General features: G+C 41.3%; 1 protein-coding gene across 1 annotated transcript in view; it reads left to right on the top strand.

Moving 5' to 3' along the window:
* The window catches only part of LOC138568836 (ATP-dependent translocase ABCB1-like), a 615,126-nt gene that overhangs the window by 508,825 nt on the left and 86,801 nt on the right, over nucleotides 1-19,500 (top strand). The window contains exon 19 of the mRNA XM_069646608.1: nucleotides 16,394-16,399. Within this exon, the coding sequence (XP_069502709.1) occupies nucleotides 16,394-16,399 (6 nt within the window). The remainder of the gene's footprint in view (nucleotides 1-16,393; nucleotides 16,400-19,500) is intronic.

The raw sequence follows: 19,500 nt of genomic DNA, 5'->3' as shown, positions 1-19,500 counted from the left end.
CTTTTACTTTCTAAAAATTGCAAAGGTTGATGATTTGTTTCAATAATCACCTTTTCTCCCTGAACAATGGGGCGAAAATGTTGTAGCGCCCACACAGTGGTTAATAGGGCCTTCTCACATTCATTAAATTTCATTTCAACTTGGGAAAATGCCTTACTTGCATATGCAATGGTTTTGTGATTCAAATCGTGTTTTTGTGATAACACTGCTGACATACAATGTTCAGAAAAGCCTATTTCTATAAAGAAATCCCTATCCTTTATGGGGTATGCTAAACATGGTGCCTTTACAAGACATTCCTTCAATCTAGCCACTGCATCAGATTGCTCTCTTTCCCATCTCCAGGGAGTATTTAGTTTAAGCAGTTTAGTCAATGGTTGAGTGATTTCTGCATAATTCTCAATGAACTTTCTGTTATAGCCTGTCATCCCTAATAAACTTTTTACTCCTTTCACATTTTTAGGATCTTTTAATCTTTGTATGGCCTCTATTTTCTTCCTTTGTGGATTTAGCCCATGTTCAGTCACTTCATGCCCTAGAAAGTTCACTTTTTTCTTGCACCATTGTGCTTTTTGCAAAGATACTTTGGCGCCTGCTTTCTGCAATTGGCCAAGCACATGTCTTATTTCATCAAAATGGCTTTTAAGGTTTTCATTTTTTATCAAGACATCATCCACATAAACTATTGTCCCTCTTTCCGCTGCATCCGGCATGGCCTTTCTCAAAAATATGCCAAATTCACTCCCACTATTGATGTACCCGAACGGAGCTCTAAGCCAGGCATATTGAGTCCTGTCAAATGTAAAGGAAAATAGGTGTTGTATCTCCTCTGCCAATGGCACACACCAATATCCAGATGTGAGATCTAACGTGGTAAATACATTTGAACCATGTATCTGAGCTAGGCCCTGATCAATGAATGGTAGTGGCCATCTAGATACTGGTACTCTTTTATTTAACTCTCTTAAGTCTGCACACAGCCGCCATTGACCATTTGGCTTTAACACACCTAAAATAGGCGTATTGGATGTGCTATGAATGGGCCTAATTATTCCCCGTGATTCCAAATTTTTAATAATCTCTGCCAATGATTCTAAACATGCCAGCGGTAGTCTATACTGGCGTACAAACACTGGATTTCTGCTACAACCTTCTGGTAGTGTGGCCACATGTAAATCAGTTAAACCACAATCATAAGCATCTTTTGCAAATACATCCTTGAACTCCATAAATATTTCCCTCAGAGTGCGTCGATCCTCATCGCTGTTACATGCATCCGCTAAGGAGATCTGCTCTTCTACCATTCTGGAAAATTCTGGAAACTCTTCTGGTAAAGGAATCTCAGCGCTTTCCTCTAACTGTGTGGCTGTGTCTTTTTGTAGAGCTGCCACTTTCAAATATTTTGGCATATCAGCTTCCACTTCAATGGGCTGATTTCCTGTTTCATTTTCATTTAAATTAAATATTATGCAATCCTCTTGATGGCAGCACACTGTCTCATTTGAATCATAAGGATACACAGAATGAATTTTAAACATTCCTTTGGGCTGAGAGTCCAGGTGTTCTGGCAACTCGCCCTTGGCATCTACATATTTTTCAGGAATATTCCCAATCACCATGTTATTTAAATCTGCCGTATAATGTGATTTTTGTATGGCCATTCCTAATGGGGAGTTTTCCTCTAAATGAATATCCTGACAACCTTTATTATTCACCATGATTTTTACAGATCCCTCACCAATGTCTACCAATGGAATGTATTCATAATCCAGGCCTTGTTGTTTTATGGATTCATTCAGGCATACAAATGCATCAGAGCCTTTCATCTGCTGTCCATTTTTGCATTTCAGTGTTATTGCAAACTGTTTTGTAAATGCAGGAATAATAGTATTTTTCCTCATCTGTAATTCGACTGCATAAGGAACTAGTTGTGCACAATGATAAGCCCTTCTTTTGTCTTCAAATTCAGGCGCCGGCCCACCTAGGCGCGACCATATTTTTTGATTAAGGAAATCTAACACCATACACATTCTGTGCATGATGTCATTGCCCATGTAAAATTCATTTTGTGCTCCACTCACTATCCATACATTATGGTAAATTGCTTTCTGCCCAATGCTAATTTTAAGCATGCATCTGCCTGTAATTCGGTTTTCAAAGTTTGGACTGTCCAACCCAGAAACATATTGGTTTTTAATCCTAAATTTCGGGATTTCTTCCCTCTCCATAATTTTTTGCAACAATTTCTCATTAATGAAACTCCTTTCATGTTCAAGCGCTAAAGTGGCTTTTATTGTTTTAAGATAATCATTTATACCAGCGTGAACCCATGGTTGCTCATCTTCCATGTGTATCTCTGCCAGAGTGGTAATGTGTTTTTCTGAATCTGTTTTAGGAACAATATTCTGTTTGCATGTATTCTCTTTTAAATAGAAACGTAATGTGTGTTCGTCTATGGCAGTCTGCCAATCTTTCCTTGGGTCCAAGTATATTTGTACAGGTAGTTTTTCATTGTCGCTCTGATCTTTGTCTTGACACCTTAATATAACAGTGACACTAGGTATGCAGCTATTCTGTAGATATACCTCCACAGCATCCTTTGTTTTGGCAACGGTGTGACATTCTTTTATATTGCTGTTTTGTGATTTTAGTTTCTTAGGCCTCAATGGTTTTTTGGTTAAGGACCACAGCACTCCATTCACCCCATCTATGAGAGGAGACAATCTTTTCAGGCAATCTGTCCCCATCAGAAATGGAATTTCACAAATAGATGTGATCAATACCTCTTGTTTCATTCTGTGCTTTCCTATTTTTATGTCAACCTCAGTTACACCTATGATGGGCACCTCCTCCCCATTAAAGTTATGCACTGGGCCTTGATTTGCCTTCACTGTGATCTGACTCTGTGGAGGCCTCCCTTCATTGATACTCTTTACCAGCTCCTTGGACATAATTGTGGCCTGTGCGCCAGTGTCAATCATAGCAAAGGTGTGGCATTTTTCTTCTACAGTGATGGGTGCATAATATCTGTCCTCAACTTCCTCTAATACACATAAGAAATGTGAATTCTTACTGATTTCAGGGCTCACCTTTCTCAGGCCTTTTTCACTTTTGGCTAAGCACATTGGTAAATGAAAAGACATTTTTCCCTCCTTTTTACCCATTTCTGTGCGAGATATTTTATTCATTTCTCCATGTTCAGAGGTTTTTTGGAGTGTGGCCACCGTTCGCCCATCCATCTGGGTAACATCAGAGACCACATTACAACCTTCCAACTGAACATGTGTCACAACATCATTCAGCAATTTGTCATTTTTTAATTCTGTGCATTTGTGATCATTTAGTGTAATACCAGCCCTTTCAGCCTCTTCAAAAATATGTGGCTCAAAGAATTTTTCAGGTGATTGACTTGTACCCTCCTTGTGAGTATTTCCTTTTTCTGTCTGTGTTTGGTAATTGTTTTGCTTGCCCAGGGAAGGAGCTATGGCATCCCCATTTACTCCCTGTTCACTGGTATTCCCCATGCATGAGTCATTTTTCTTAAATCTGTCCCTTTGTTCTTTTGGAATTCCTAATGTTTCTTTTTCATTTGTGCAAATCTTTACTGTTTTATTTAGCTCTAAGTTAAACCGTACCTCTTTTTTAGAAGTATTTGCACTTTCTGTCACAATTTCATTTACTGGTACTTTCATTTTTAATCCATTAGTCATCTCAGAGTCGTTATGCAAAGTTATATCAGAGCAATCTGTCATTTTGGCACTGCAGTTATCATGAGTACTTAGTCACTTTTCGGAAGCCCCCCGGTCATTGCTATGGCCATCAGCCCCCTCTTTGGAAGGTTGTTTTTGCGCTGTATAGAGCTTTCCTATTTGCTCAGCTAACATTTTCACTTGGGCCTCAAGGCATTGGAACCTTTCCACCTCTCTAGGATCCTCTTTCTGTGGCCTAGGTCGATATTGGTTGTTTTCCCCCTGATTGGATCTATTCTGATACCTCTCAGGTGATTGATACCGGTTGGGATGGTTTCTGAATTCTTGATTCATTTGTGGAGGGGAGCGGTTTGCACCCATCCTTTGATTATAGTCCCCTGGTGGGGAATCATTGTACTGGCGTGGACTGTAGTTCACGTTTTGCCTCATGTCCTGTCTCTCAGATTGTGGGTACTGGCCCCTATATTGATTTCCATTATCAGTAAATCGATCCACATATCGGGGCCTATCCTGATTACCATATATCATGGTGCTGGGATCAAATCTGCTCTGTGTCCCCAATGACTGGTAGGGACCATCATTTCTTTGATCTTGATTTTGTCTCTGGTTATTGTTCATACCTGCCATATCAGACCGGTATCTTACCCGGGGTCTATCTCCTAAATATCTAGGGCTGATGTAGCTCTCTCTATTACTAGGATCATGTGATTGGAACATTGGTACAGGCAATGGCGATCTTTGTTGATTACCCCTTGGTTCAGGTGTCACATTATTTTTACCTTGGCTTTGAGCAGACTCAAGGGACATTTTGGCTGACCTGATTTCCATTACTGTGGCTGAGGGTTCTTTAGATTTAGGCCTAGTATCTTTCATTTTATCACTTTCTCTACCCTGACAATAGAGTACCTCATATAGCTTGGTGCTTTGATGTACAATCCATTCAAGGGACTTGTCACGGTCAAATTCACGGACCAATTGGGATATGATGTCTTTCTGTAGCCCATAGAAGTATGCGGTTTTAAACTCATTGGAATTTGAGTCAAAAGATACATCAAAGCGAGAGAATGCTCTTTTTAAGTCTTGTAAAAATTGGCGAGGTGATGTATTAGGTCCAGCAGTAATAGTGTACGCAACTTTCTTTGCCTCTTGCAATGACTGAAAAGGAGAAAAATGACGCCTAATTTCTTTTTCAAACTCCAGCCATGTCATATTCTGCTGTTCATTTAATCCCCTTATGATGCTGGCCGTCGGGGCATCTAAAGTTAAATGAAAATATTGTCTGTACTGTTCCTTAGGTATCTGGAGCGCTTTAAAAATGTCATGCACCGCTTCTAAGTGATCCTCAATGCAGCATTCACCTCCCTTTTTAAATGGTTTGATCAGGGCTTTAATGGATTTCATTATTTTTATGGGGCTACTTGTTGCAATGCATGGAATTGCACTATTTTGTGATTCAATCCTGTTTTCAGGTGTATGAGATTGGTGGCTGCCCCCAATGGGAGTATCAAATCCCCCAAGGGCGCTGCAACCAAGTTCAGTCACCGGCCCAGTCACTGGGGCACTAGCTCTTTGGGCAGAGCTAGAATTCACCTCCACTCCATTGAATGTGGTACCCTGCCGCCTCTCCTGTGACCTGGGAATGCACATTTGCTGTTCTAAGTCCTTACACTTTTTAAGGAGTCTGTTGGCTTCATCATGCAAATAATTATTTTCATCACTCATTTTATTAATTGCCTCCTGCATGTCACACATTTGAATTTGGCATTCATTGAACTCTTTATTTCTTTTGTCTCTTTCTTGAATCATTTTAATCATTTCTTGTTCTACACTCTGGAGATCACCTTCTTTTTCACAATGTTCTTTTTGTAAAATCTGCATTTCTGAAACAACCTCATCTTTATCCTGCCTAATGTGATCCACTAAGGCTTTTAAGTGTGTCAATTCTTGCTCACTATCTTCAAATTGTTTCTTGCTTTTGGATAACTGAGTATCAAAGTCTCTGCATTTTAATTGCATGTCTTTTTGGCATACATCCAATTCTGCTCTCAACATTTCCTGATTTTTACTTGCCCCATCTATTTCAGTCTTTAACCTGTTAATTAGCTGAGTATCATTCTCTTGCATTCGCAGTGACTTGTTTAAAATAAACCATATTTTGCCGCATAGACGTATTAAACAGTCTTTCTCTGCACTTTTATCGGCTGCATTCAATAATCTCGTAAGGCAGACCTGAATTATGCTGCCTTCTGCAAAAATATTGTCTAGTTTTTCTTTCTGCACCTCACCCTGAATGCGGTTACTCCATTCTAAGGTACTGTTCGAAGACCAATTCCCATGTGCAAATAACTTTGCCTCTAAATATTGCACTAGATCTGAGAATGTGGTTTCCCTTTGTGACATTCTGAAATTCGTTTTTAGTGGCACACTGCTATTATAAAATGGGTTCCCTTTAATGTGCAAATGGCAGTGTGAGACACGCTTGCCACGCCCAGTAGGTACTCTATGATCACTTTCCCGGCCTGCAACGCACCATAAATATGTAGGGTATTTTGTGGAGATTTGGGGCCTGACGGTATTTTATTACCGCCGAGAAATAACTTAGCAATAATCACTCTTTGTATTCAGATTTGGCCATGTGCAACAATAATACAATGGACATGCATTATTTCAGCACCCAGACCTGCATATTTGGTATACGTGGTTGGTGGTATTTTGGTGAGCATAATTCCCTTGTTTTATTTGTGGCCCCAATGTCCAGAATCCCTTATCTTCGCTTAGATTTTTCGTGTGATCACTAGAGAGACCTCAGACCTGCATTCTAGGGAAACCACAATTTCCAGGGATAGTGTTGGTGCGCCACCATGGGCAAACTCACTGACTTATTTACGACAGAGAGCTATATGTGGTAGTCTTGTGGTAATTTCCACTACCTTATATACGGTAGGGAGCTATGTTCAGAGAGTCTCTCTTCCCGTTGGCTCATGTACCTCCAACAAGTTATACTACAGTCATTCACAATTATTCATACTGATTCTGACATACACACATCTGTCTTAAAATGACCATTGCACTGTTTAAAAATCTCCCCACATCATTGGCATTGTAATGGTAAATAGAAAATAAACCACCCGTCTGTTTTCAAATATTTTCTGTATTATAAAATTTACATTTAGGCATGATCTCATTTTTTACAGCAATAAAAGGGAACAATCAAAGCATTTTCAATGACACACTGCAATTATAGTGGCGGAGAACAGAACTTAAATTGCAACATTAGCACTTGATAAAGACACGCACGGGACTTTCATTTTTCTAAACTGACTGCATACTTTCGTGCACACACACAGCTCCCCCAGTTAGGTAATTACCTTATCTGTTCAGATTCTTCTCTCTGTGAATGTGGCTCTCTTGGCGTAACTCCAATAAAAAGGAACGCTTGCCTTCTCAAGCCGGGGTCATTGCCTGGAATTCTCAGCTTTTTCAGATAGGACTGCCTCTGCCAGTGGAAAGGTAATTCTTTCAGCTTTCCCCAGTCTCGACTGCAGCAGGACACCCCCACAGCCAGGTCTTCTCCCCAGTAGTGCAGAAAGATGTCTGCCTCTCTTTTTCCCTGCTACTGCCCACTAAAACTTTCCTCTCAGCCCTCTTTATGACGTGTTCCAATGAAATCCATCATCTCTCATCCTCCTACTTTTAAACAATAGCTTCGCTTATACATTTGCAATTGTTGCAAATCTGACTTCCTTCCTCCTGCAGTTACTGTGCACAACAACACGGATAATCATGCAGAGAAGAGAGGAAAAATCTGCACACTCATTTAACTGGTTTTCAAAATATGCCTAATTCTGCAGTAGAGAACACATTTTATTAGTGAGTTATAATAAAATAAGGTTTTATTAGTCAGGTTAATGGTTAATATGTTAGCTGTTAATTTTCAAATGTGTCTCTAGCAATATAGGCATTTCAGGTGAAAAATAGTGTGCATTTTTAAATGAACACGTGTGCTTTTAACTGTAAAAATAGCTTTGCATCTTATATGTTAAAATCGTTTTTTGACTGAATAGCCTGTCTTTCCTTGTTAATCTGCTAACCCATATAGCAATGCACCGCACCCTTGTGGTGGTGCTGCAAAAAAAAAAAATGCTACTTGTGCAGTAGTGCTGTAATGCTACTTGTGCAGTAGTGCTGAAAAAAAAATGCTACTTGTGCAGTAGTGCTGTAATGCTACTTGTGCAGTAGTGCTGTAATGCTACTTGTGCTGTAGTGCTGTACTCTGTGCTGTAACGTGCCAAATATCCTTACAGGTGTGAACACTCTCAGTAAAACATTAGGAGAGACCAAGGAGGGTTAAAAAAACCAATATCAAATTTTAATAATCAACAGTCCGTTAAGATTAAAACATCAATTTAATAAATAGGTCAGAAATACAGACATTGTCAAGTCCCATGTAGAAAGCAGCAATAGGGAATACTTAACAGGCTCTGAGGGCCATTTGAAAGTAGTGTTATAGCAACAATACGACCACTAGGGGTACTTTTCAACCTAAATAGCAAGGTATGGATAAATGTGTCATAAATTATACTCTCTGTTTAAAGTTCAGAGATATGTCTCGACATGTTTCTGTTCCTAGAGAGCAAGGTGTGGAACATTCATCCGGAGGGAGTACATTACAGTATAGCCTATTTGACAATTGGGATGGAGAGCAATAATGCCACTACAGTATCATAGCACCTGCAAGAGATAAAAACAGCAAACATCAAAGGTTAACTATTAAATAGTTATATACTTTGGGAAGTTCAGAGCATGAACTGGGCAACTTATAAAGGGAAATAATTACCTTATAGTGTGCCTGTGGGGGCTCTCTACTAGCATTAGTAGGAATTCGGGTGGTCAAAATCACGGCCTTAAAAGAGAGGGGGATAATAGCCAAAATCAGCTATTACAAAGCCTAGTAGTACAGAAAACACAACAGCAGACAGTGTGGAAGAAGACACCCAATATGCGAATAAGCGTGAAAGCGTATCAGCGTTGACAGGGGGAACTTTCACTGGTGAATCCCACATGCAAAAAGGGGCCATATACAGAACAGTGGTGGATAAGCGGGACGTGTTACACAACAGTGTAGGTGGTGTCAAAGTCCATATTGCATAAGGTCACCCGGGCTCGGCATATTAGAGATAACATACCACTATGTCACAGTGCATCAGGAGGAGAAGCATGGAACCGGTGTTTTATTAACAAGTAGAGCTAACACCAACATGGGGCAGGGAAACCTTGCAGTGAGAGCCGTGATCGGGATAATGGTCGGGTGTGCCCATAACACCATCAATGTCCAGAGGCATCCTACCTTGGTGAGACCACAGGGGTGTCATCAGGGGCAGATCCCCGCTATCCGCACTGTGGATACAGTAAATACAACAAAGTAGTGCGATCAGGTTAGGGGAAATATGATCAATTCGCAACAACGGTCGCTGGAGAAGAATCGATGAGAGAGCAGCAAAATGCTGATCGTTAATCAGCAAGGTGACTTACCCAGTGCGGGGGAGTAAGCGGCCAGAGGGTGTCTCACCCTCGAGGATCTTTACAGAGTATCCACAAGCAGCGCGATGCGGCCGATGCAGGTTAGTTGTCAAGGGAAACACGAGTTAGTCCTACTATTATGTTCGTGTCTCTTGAGACGGGTGCCGTAAGTGTGTGAAACCCGGCGGCCATCTTTCAAGGGAGTAGAAGAGAAAGAAAGTGCTGGAGGTAGAGGTGCAGCCAACACCGGGTCTGTAAAGGGTGCCTTAATCAGATGGAGGAACAACACAGACTCGAGGGGGTCTAAGAACATCAACAGGGGCAAGAGTATTGTGGACAAACTTAAGTAACAAAAAAATCTAAACCTTAGAGTTGGGGTCTTCCAGAAGCCACGGGACACTATCCTTGTGGCTCATGTGGCGTTTGCAAACTAACTACGAGAACTAAAGAAGTTGATGTTGGCCTTTCAAAACCCTGGACCCAAAAGAACCTAACTAATTGCAACACTGACTTTGTTGTATACATGATTACCTGTAGATGTGGATTGCACTATGTCGGGAAGACTATCAGAAAAGTAAAAACCCGCATAATGGAACATCGGAGCTGTCTGAGGAATAGAACTGAGAATGCCCCAGTTGTGAAGCACTTCAACCTTTTGAAACACAAATATGAAGATTTTACCTGGACAGTCCTACTGGTTTTGAAAGGACCAAATAACACGGCACGTGAAAGGAAACTGTTGAAAATGGAACAAAAGATGATTTTCACCTTACACAGTGATGTTACTGGACTCAACGAGTCGATTGATTGGCACAATATATAACGGTCTTGTAAAAATCTGTTTATTCATTGCTACAATTTAATTACCAATTCTTTGATGTCAATGTTGGCAATTCTACCCTGTAACTCTAAGGTTTAGATTTTTTTGTTCCTTAAGTTTGTCCACAATACTCTTGCCCCTGTTGATGTTCTTAGACCCCCTCGAGTCTGTGTTGTTCCTCCATCTGATTAAGGCACCCTTTACAGACCCGGTGTTGGCTGCACCTCTACCTCCGGCACTTTCTTTCTCTTCTACTCCCTTGAAAGATCGCCGCCTGGTTTCACACACTTATGGCACCCGTCTCAAGAGACACGAACATAATAGTAGGACTAACTCGTGGTTCCCTTGACAACTAACCTGCATCGGCCGCATCGCGCTGCTTGTGGATACTCTGTAAAGATCCTCGAGGGCGAGACACCTTCTGGCCGCTTACTCCCCCGCACTGGGTAAGTCACCTTGCTGATTAACGATCAGCATTTTGCTGCTCTCTCATCGATTCTTCTCCAGCGACCGTTGTTGCGAATTGATCGTATTTCCCTTAACATGATTGCACTACTTTGTTGTATTTACTGTATCCACAGTGCGGATAGCGGGGATCTGCCCCTGATGACACCCCTATGGTCTCACCAAGGTAGGATGCCTCTGGACATTGATGGTGTTATGGGCACACCCGACCATTATCACGATCACGGCTCTCACTGCAGGGTTTCCCTGCCCCATGTTGGTGTTAGCTCTACTTGTTAATAAAACACCGGTTCCATGCTTCTCCTCCTGATGCACTGTGACATAGTGGTATGTTATCTCTAATATGCCGAGCCCGGGCGACCTTACGCAATCTGGACTTTGACACCACCTACACTGCTGTGTAACACGTCCCGCTTATCCACCACCGTTCTGTATACGGCCCCCTTTTTGCATGTGGGAATCACCAGTGAAAGTTCCCCCTGTCAACGCTGATACGCTTTCACGCTTATTCGCATATTGGGTGTCTTCTTCCACACTGTCTGCTGTTGTGTTTTCTGTACTACTAGGCTTTGTAATAGCTGATTTTGGCTATTATCCCCCTCTTTTTTAGGGCCGTGATTTTGACCACCCGAATTCCTACTAATGCTAGTAGAGAGCCCCCACAGGCACACTATAAGGTAATTATTTCCCTTTATAAGTTGCCCAGTTCATGCTCTGAACCTCCCAAAGTATATAACTATTTAATAGTTAACCTTTGTTGTTTGCTGTTTTTATCTCTTGCAGGTGCTATGATACTGTAGTGGCATTATTGCTCTCCATCCCAATTGTCAAATAGGCTATACTGTAATGTACTCCCTCCTGATGAATGTTCCACACCTTGCTCTCTAGGAACAGAAACATGTCGAGACATATCTCTGAACTTTAAACAGAGAGTTTAATTTATGACACATTTATCCATACCTGGATGGGTACCTTGCTATTTAGGTTGAAAAGTACCCCTAGTGGTCGTATTGTTGCTATAACACTACTTTCAACTGGCCCTCAGAGCCTGTTACGTATTCCCTATTGCTGCTTTCTACATGGGACTTGACAATGTCTGTATTTCTGACCTATTTATTTAATTGATGTTTTAATCTTAACGGACTGTTGATTATTAAAATTTGATATTGGTTTTTTTAACCCTCATTGGTCTCTCCTAATGTTTTACTGAGAGTGTTCACACCACACTCCTCTAGTATCGGCTTTATAACTTTGTCTCCCTATACTCCTATCACTATCCTCCCGGATATAGACAAAGTATACACTGCTAATTGTGATTAGACAGTAGTATACCGGGTTTCCTCTCCTTGTAAGTGGTGGTGAAGATATCATGTGCATGTCTGCAGTCTGGTGGGTGGACATTCAGACAGGGTTCTGGCTGCGATAGGCTTGTAGGACGCTTATGTTTGCAGCCAGGCCAGTTTGTCATGGAATATCGTTTTTTTTTTTTTTTTTAGAGTGATGAGGTGTTCATGGGTAGTGTCTGCATGTGAGGAGCTATTAAAAGCTAGTGGGGCAGCAAGCGCAGGGGACTGGCCCTATGCAAACATACTAACCCACATGACCCTTTCACAGTTGTCCGGGTTGCTCTGGGGTTCGTTAAAGTGTGCGGGATTTCCCAGGATGCCAAGCCGTAAGACACTGCCATGTTTATGGGATTCCATGCCCGGAGTAGGAATGCGTATGGCCAGCAGAATAAACACATGTACCAAACAATAGTGCACAACTCGCTCACAAGCCAGCTGCTTTGATCAACAGAAATTATTCTAGCTGCCATCACAGCAGACCCTTCCAGCTACTTCACCCAACATTTCGTACCCTGTTCAACTTTGCTCAACTACTGGGCCATGTGGAGTTGAACACCCTACAGACCTGAATGATGGAGGATTTATGCCACAAGGTGACCAAAGCTTCGTTTGCTCTCTGTTACAATTTAAAGAACAGTGCGGACAAACCTCATCCAAATGGAACAGCGTAACAGTACATGGCTGCTAATGGAAATTTGCACACTTGCAAAATGCACAAGAAGCCGCATTTCCTTCAAACAAAGCTCACTCAAAGTGGTCCTTGCAAAAACGGACACCTGAAAGATAAAATGGATCAAAACTCAGTCCTGACAGCGTCAAAGAAAAATTCTTCACCACAATCCATTGGTCAGAAAAGATAGGAGACTTCCCTCAGTCCAGCAAGACAGAAGAAAAAGAGAACAATTGCAAATAAACCAGTTACCACACTGCATTCATATTGCCAGCTCCTGTACCCTGGGACCAGAAATCACATCACTGTTTAGAAACTGCACGTTTCGATTAAGAACTGCCAAACTCACGCCATAGGTCTTTTACTATAAATATCAGACTACGCCAAAACCATTTATGCAGCACAGGATCCAAGTCGAACCACTCTGCAAGGGCCACTGAGCCTTTAAAGGAGGAGGAGAGGGGCGGAGGGGGGAGGGGTGCTGGGGTTGGAAGAGATCCCAATGCTTCCCTTGTGTCCAGGCGAAGAACCTCTATTAGGGCAGGCAGCCTTGGAGACATGCCCCATGATGTAACAGGACACATCCCCGCTTGCTTTTGTATGCACTAACCTAGTGCACCCTGCCCAGGAAACGGAATACTTAATACAGTTATTTGACGAGCGTTCCACGAGCCGGATTGTGGTTTCACTTTTTTAAATGCCCATTAGATGGCAGCAGACAGTGGATTGACCTGCAGAAGACAAATCAGTACGATGACAATTACAAACATCAGATTGGTTAGGCCCCGAATCTTAATTTGTGAAGAGACCAGTGGGGTGGTTTAAAATAAAGTCCACGGTGCACAGAATGCTCCCTGCCCTTAACGGAAGTGCCTGTGAAGCACTGGATCAAAGCCAGCTGAGCACTATTGACTTAGCGGAGGCAAATGCTTAGAGAGTAGGAGGGGTCAGGTATTTAGGGGGCCACTGAATGTTTGCGCACCGACTGTGTAATGTTTGTGTAATTGATAACAATCGATGACCCGGGAGGATAGCTCAGCGGCAGCGTGCGCGTCTTGGAAGCAAGACGACACGAAGCAGCAACAGGTTCGATCCCCGGGTCCGCGCTTAGAAACCTCCCGGTGTTTAAGCGCGTTATAAATACGTAACTAAGACAAACAAACACACTTACGCAACTAAGAAAAACAAACAATTCCAAACAGTGCCTCGATGCCTGCGGGCTGTGTGAGCGCTTTATAAATGTAAATAAATAAATGTATGTTTGCAAGTTCTGACGCACCAGAAACAGGACTGTTCTGGAGGGTCATATGGTCTAAAAAACAGGTTACCTTTATCAGTTTATTTCACAGAGAACTGCAGTAGCAGGCTTCACATATGGAATCTTCACTCTTTAATTGCATGCACACCCATGCTGCACTTATCACTTTCACACAATACAGGAATAGCCCAAGTATCAGCAAATTAACTACCTTACACTATTGGTAGAGTAATCTGCCTTTTTAGGTCCCCTTTTATTCAGTGGTGAATGGCATCCCAACAGGAACACTTGCTGGATGAGGCTGCAGGCCATTTCAAAGCGGAAACCTTATCCTCATGTGTCAGAAATGCTGCCACTCTGAAAAGATGGGTTCATCCATACGTGCAAATCCAGTTAGACTCCGATGTAGAGAGTCTCTCTCTGTCACGCACAGTTCCTAAAACAGGGTGCCAGACCATTAGAATATCATGCAAAGAAACTGGCAACCATCTACATTGGCACCTGTAAAATGGCAGCCCTACAAATAAACTGTCCAAATTAAGAGAACCCTGTGCATTGGGACTCCACATGGACATGCATATATACACATTCAGACCATGCAAGATGGTATTTGTGTACATTATGCTTTCACCCCCGGTGTGGGGGCAGACATGGCCTTTAACGGATTGCCGGCATAATCCCAGGTGGGCCCGAGCAAAGTATGTGCCTCGACAAGGGCTGTGAGCCGTTAAAGGCTATGTCTGGCCCCCACAGTGGTGGTGAAAGCCATTCGTACCCTGGGGATTATCTGGGGTGTGTATGGTCCCGAACCCCACCTCCTTCGGGAGATTGGCGTCGCTAGCGCTGCCAACCTCCTGAGTGGGATCTGAGTGGGATCTAGGGGGGATATGCATGCTGGACAAGGTGCTGAGTCCCTTTTTTCAGATGGCAGTCGCGAGGCAGGAAGCGCGCCGGGACCAGAGCACAAAGCTCCGGTCCAGCAGGTTTCTGATGCTTGTATCTGCCTAGATTCACATGATATGTGGTAGTCGGAGTATTACATTATTTGTTTTTGGAATTTAGAAAGGGACGTCGACTGGGTGTTAGAACTGATTTTTTATACTAAGGCCTGATGGACAGATGTATAGAAGGCCAACCTATATTGTGACAGGGACAACTCTGGGAAGCTGTAGCCAAACCAGTTTAGGTAGCAGTGACAGACGGTCTAGGCTAAGTTCTTCAGAGGGGTCAGAGTGTAAAGGGTCCACTATGAGGTCACACAATGGGAATCACAAATTGCACTTAGACAGGATGTATAAAAATACAGTTATTTAATTATGGCCAAAACACACTAAAGGAAAATGAATACTTTCAGGTAGACCAATACAATCAAACTAAATACATATATACATTCACAGGTTCAAATGCACAATACAAATCAAAATACTCCTGCAAAGGAATGAATAGGTAAGTATCATACACAAAAAGGTCAACAGAGATTATCCCTAGCTAAAATTGTCCAACCCTAAATTGTCTGGGGCATTGTGCCCTATTGTTCAGGATACAGTTCCACATAATTTAGGAGGCAAGAAACAATGTAGGTAGGGTCTCTGGGGTCTAGTGATGGATTCTTAGAGTTATTGTTTAATGTAGACCAGTGCACAAAATTACCACCAACAGTTAGACGTTTTGCCAAGACAAGTAATGTCAAAGCCTATAGTATACAAAATAGGATCATTATAAGCCCTTTGACCTATAATGGGAGTATAGGGGTATGTTAAAAGCTCTGTAACTTACCCCCTTACTCTAAATCTTACCACATCTTTGTAGAACAAAGGAAGGGTGTCTTGGCTTGCTTTTCTGAAAAAATCTGTGGTCCTCGATTTCCAGGGGTTTCAGGTTCGAGAATGACTCCGGTTGGGATCTTTTGCTGGTGCAAGGACTCTCGGTCAAAAAATGCAAAAACAAACAATGCAGCACCCCTCTAGGGACTGGACTCGTGTCGGAATAGCAGGTTTTGGATGGTGCACGCCATGCACAGCGATGCAACAGTATTCAGTATCCATGGTCAGACTTTCTGGTCTTTCTCGGGTCCCCTTGGACGCCGAAATGACAAAGAGGGTGTCAGTGCAGTGGCAGCTGATGGGGTGCAAAGTTTCAGGTGGGAACTCAGAACAGTGACCCGGTACCCCAAAAACAAAGCTTGTCAGCCACAGGACAATTGCCGGGCACTTAAGAAGGTGGTTTTTGTGCTGGGCACCGATTAGAAGCCAGGAATGGATGGTCCCTCCACTCCAGGGTACGTAGCACCTTCGCAGGGCAACTAAAGATCACGAGGCAGACAGGGCTCCACCAGAGCTGCAGCAGAAGTCGGTTGCCAGGCATCCTTCAATCAGGTTTCAGGTTTCTTTGCATGTCTTCTCAGCTGGACAGGATACTTGGTTCTTTCAGTTTTCTCCAGGGTCTCTGAAGAATGCATGCAGGGTCCTCTTCTTATTCTAAAAGCCAGGTAGGAGTCGAAACTCCCACTAGCCAATAGCAGGACTAGCCCACACACACACACAGCAAAGTCGTCCAATCAGGACCGCTGGCGGGAACACTCATGCATATCATTCAGACACACAGAAACCAGTATTTGGATTGGGGCCAGACTGGCCCAGCCCACATCCTGCCTACAAACACACAAAGCCCTTCAGTAGCCTGCCAAAAGCTGCTGCTTTCCCAGGCACTGGAAGTCCTTATAAGGATTTTCCTGGACTCTGAGGCCAGGACGAAGGCTTAACAACAAGATGCAAAAAGAATGGGTGAAAAAAGTTGTGGCTCAGACATGTTTGACCAGTAGCCACAGTCAGTAGCCAAACACAGTAAACACGGTAAAGCTAAAACGAAATTCCCCAAAAAGTGGGGAAAAGTCACTGCTGCTACCAGCACATCTTTTAAGCACATCTAGAGTAACCAAAACATTCTTTGAGTGTTAGTCTAGGGCATAACAAAAATGCACCCTATTGCACTGCAGTGTAAGCTGCTTTGTGCAATGATAAAAAGTTACCACATGTGACACAAAAAGTAACCACAAGTTGCAACATAGCAACACAACTAAGGGAAACACTGTTTCCCAGTACTGCTAGCCTTAAGGACATATCAGTTTCCCCATAACATGTGAGCAAAGGCCAGAACAATGAAGCTTAAGGATTCACTGTGCTGCAGAAAGTGCAGGTCAGATTCAAGAATAAAAGCAAACAGTTTTGGGTTTCCATGAAGATGGAAGGAAAGGTGCAGTAAAGAGAATCTTTCCTAACACTGGGCATGTCAATACTATCCCAAGTGTGACGTCCACTGTACGCATGGTCCTTCACACGCTGAGGTCACTCAGATGGTTTTGTTTCTTTATGACATGAGGTAGCATGAAATGTAGTGTGAGTTCAGATGTAATAAAGCACATGAAAAAAGTTGATAAAGCCAGAAAGACATCTATGCACCTAATCATAAACCAAATCATTTTGCAAATTATTGGTTGCATCTACTTTAGCAATCACTATGTGGATACATATCGGCATGCTTCACAAATCTACATTTCTTTTATTATTTGTTGTGTCACTGTGAAACGATAATCACTTGAATAGAATTGTTTGAGGGAAAACTAAAGAAGACATCTTGGACCATTCTACTGACTTCAGGGACATGGATTTTTATGGATATTCTAGCAATTTAAATAAAACAGACAGCAACTGCAGCAGGCATTGACAACTATAGATTGCACAGTTTAAAGATATGCACATTATGCCATTGTTAATTAGTTTGATGCATTTTTGCGTGTACTATATGATGACAAATACTGATTGACGTGACTTTCACATTGCCCTCATGCTTACTAGTATTACATATTAATCTGCCTTATTAATTACTGATCAAAGCACAATAAGAAGTCTATGTGATTCCCTTTCCCACCAAATCATTTCAACCAAATGGTCTGTCTTGCGAACATCTTTATCTGAGGAAGTTTTTTATTACCTAGATTACTGTGAATGTTTGTATATAATTGCTAATATTTGCATACACATTTTCTGTGGGTCGTGACATATTGGCAATGGAAAGAAATATGTGTTTTTAGACTATTTATTGCATAAAGTATAGCGGTAAAGCATTTAAATAACTATTTGCAAACACTTATAATTACAACTATTTATAATACTGATACACATTCAAAAATTGTATGGACTTCATTAATGCTGTATGTATGTAGTTAGTAACTATGTCAATCTGAACAAAAGTAATGATTGTTTTTAATGATGAGAAGGCACACATTACATGAAATGTATATATTTAAAACTTGATATGCTCATATAAAGAGTTATTGGTGTTGTATAATGTTCCTCATAAAGGTAAACAGATACTTGAGAGAATATCCATTTGTTTAATTGTTCAATTTATGGTTCATTCTTCTGAAACGTTTCTCATATGTACTCCTTATTCCATAGATTGTAGATTCTAAATTTGGGGACATTCAAATATTTATGGAAAGAATACTTATCCATTTTGTACTTATTATTTTAATAACATTTGAAATCGTAAAAAGTGTGGACAAAACCAAAGTTTAATCAGCTACTTCTGATGGTGAAAATATATTTTAATTTCCAATTTACTTAATTTTGCATTTCTGAATAGGTTATGTTACTCTCTTTGAAGGGTCTGTTAGTGCTGTCCAGTAATATTTTGAGTTTGTAGAAGGAGTAGGGGGTCCTGGGATTCCCTTTGCCCAAATAAATCGAATTATAATAAAATGTATGTTGAATTTTATTAAAGCAATCTGGCCTGGAAATGTTGTGCGCTATCAATCGATGATCAATCAATGTTCACCACTTTTAATGTAAATATAGTAAATTACAGTTTCGATACAAAAATATACTAAACTATATGTGCAATGCTCACTATTTTATAAACACAATTCAATAAGATAGCCAACTTTGTATGTCATGACATAATAATAATAATAATAATAATAATAATAATAATAATAATAATAATAATAATAATAATAATAATAATAATACATTGCCATTTTGATATGGGATTAAGTACTCCCTAGCATATGTTATAAGGATATTACAAGTCACTGAAGTGTTTTGTGACCAAATAGAGGACCAATGCCGAAGGTGAATTCCTTTAAAAGTCACTGAAAAAGTTTTCATTTTGTAAAATAACCATACCTGCAGGCTCTTGCTCACATTTGGTAAGCTCCAGCAGTACACCTTTTCAACTTTCCACCATAAAATGTGTGCTGTCAATTAATGAATTTGAAGTTAAACAGAAAACTATTCTGCTGGCTCATGCTGCAGGAATTGTTAGGTCACAATTGAAACACAATTAACACACATGTGTACGAGCGCAATATAAATAATAAATCAATTCAATTCAATTCAATTCAATGTAATAACTGATTACAGACCATTGTGATGTAACTTTCTTATTACGGGTCAGTTGGGTGTCACAACTAGCCTGTAAAAATAAAATTATCTCCAGGCTTTCACACAGATATTGCAAGCTGCCTTTTCAGATTCTTTTAGTTTAAAATTGCTGTATGTTAGGAAAGCTGTCTCCTTGGTAACGTTCCCTCCATAGTTCTGTGCACCCCCAAATGTTGTGTTTTGAGGGTGTTCTGGATTTTTGCAGGGAATCCTTCAGCTTCACTCCCCTTGCCTTTTTCTAATTTTGTTATGGGGAAACTGACCAGT

Source organism: Ambystoma mexicanum, chromosome 2q (genome assembly GCF_040938575.1).
Source record: "Ambystoma mexicanum isolate Mex_15411 chromosome 2q, UKY_AmexF1_1, whole genome shotgun sequence".
Classification (NCBI taxonomy): Eukaryota; Metazoa; Chordata; class Amphibia; order Caudata; family Ambystomatidae; genus Ambystoma; species Ambystoma mexicanum.
Note: the sequence above shows the minus strand (reverse complement) of the source record. Positions and strands in the feature narration are given on the sequence as shown.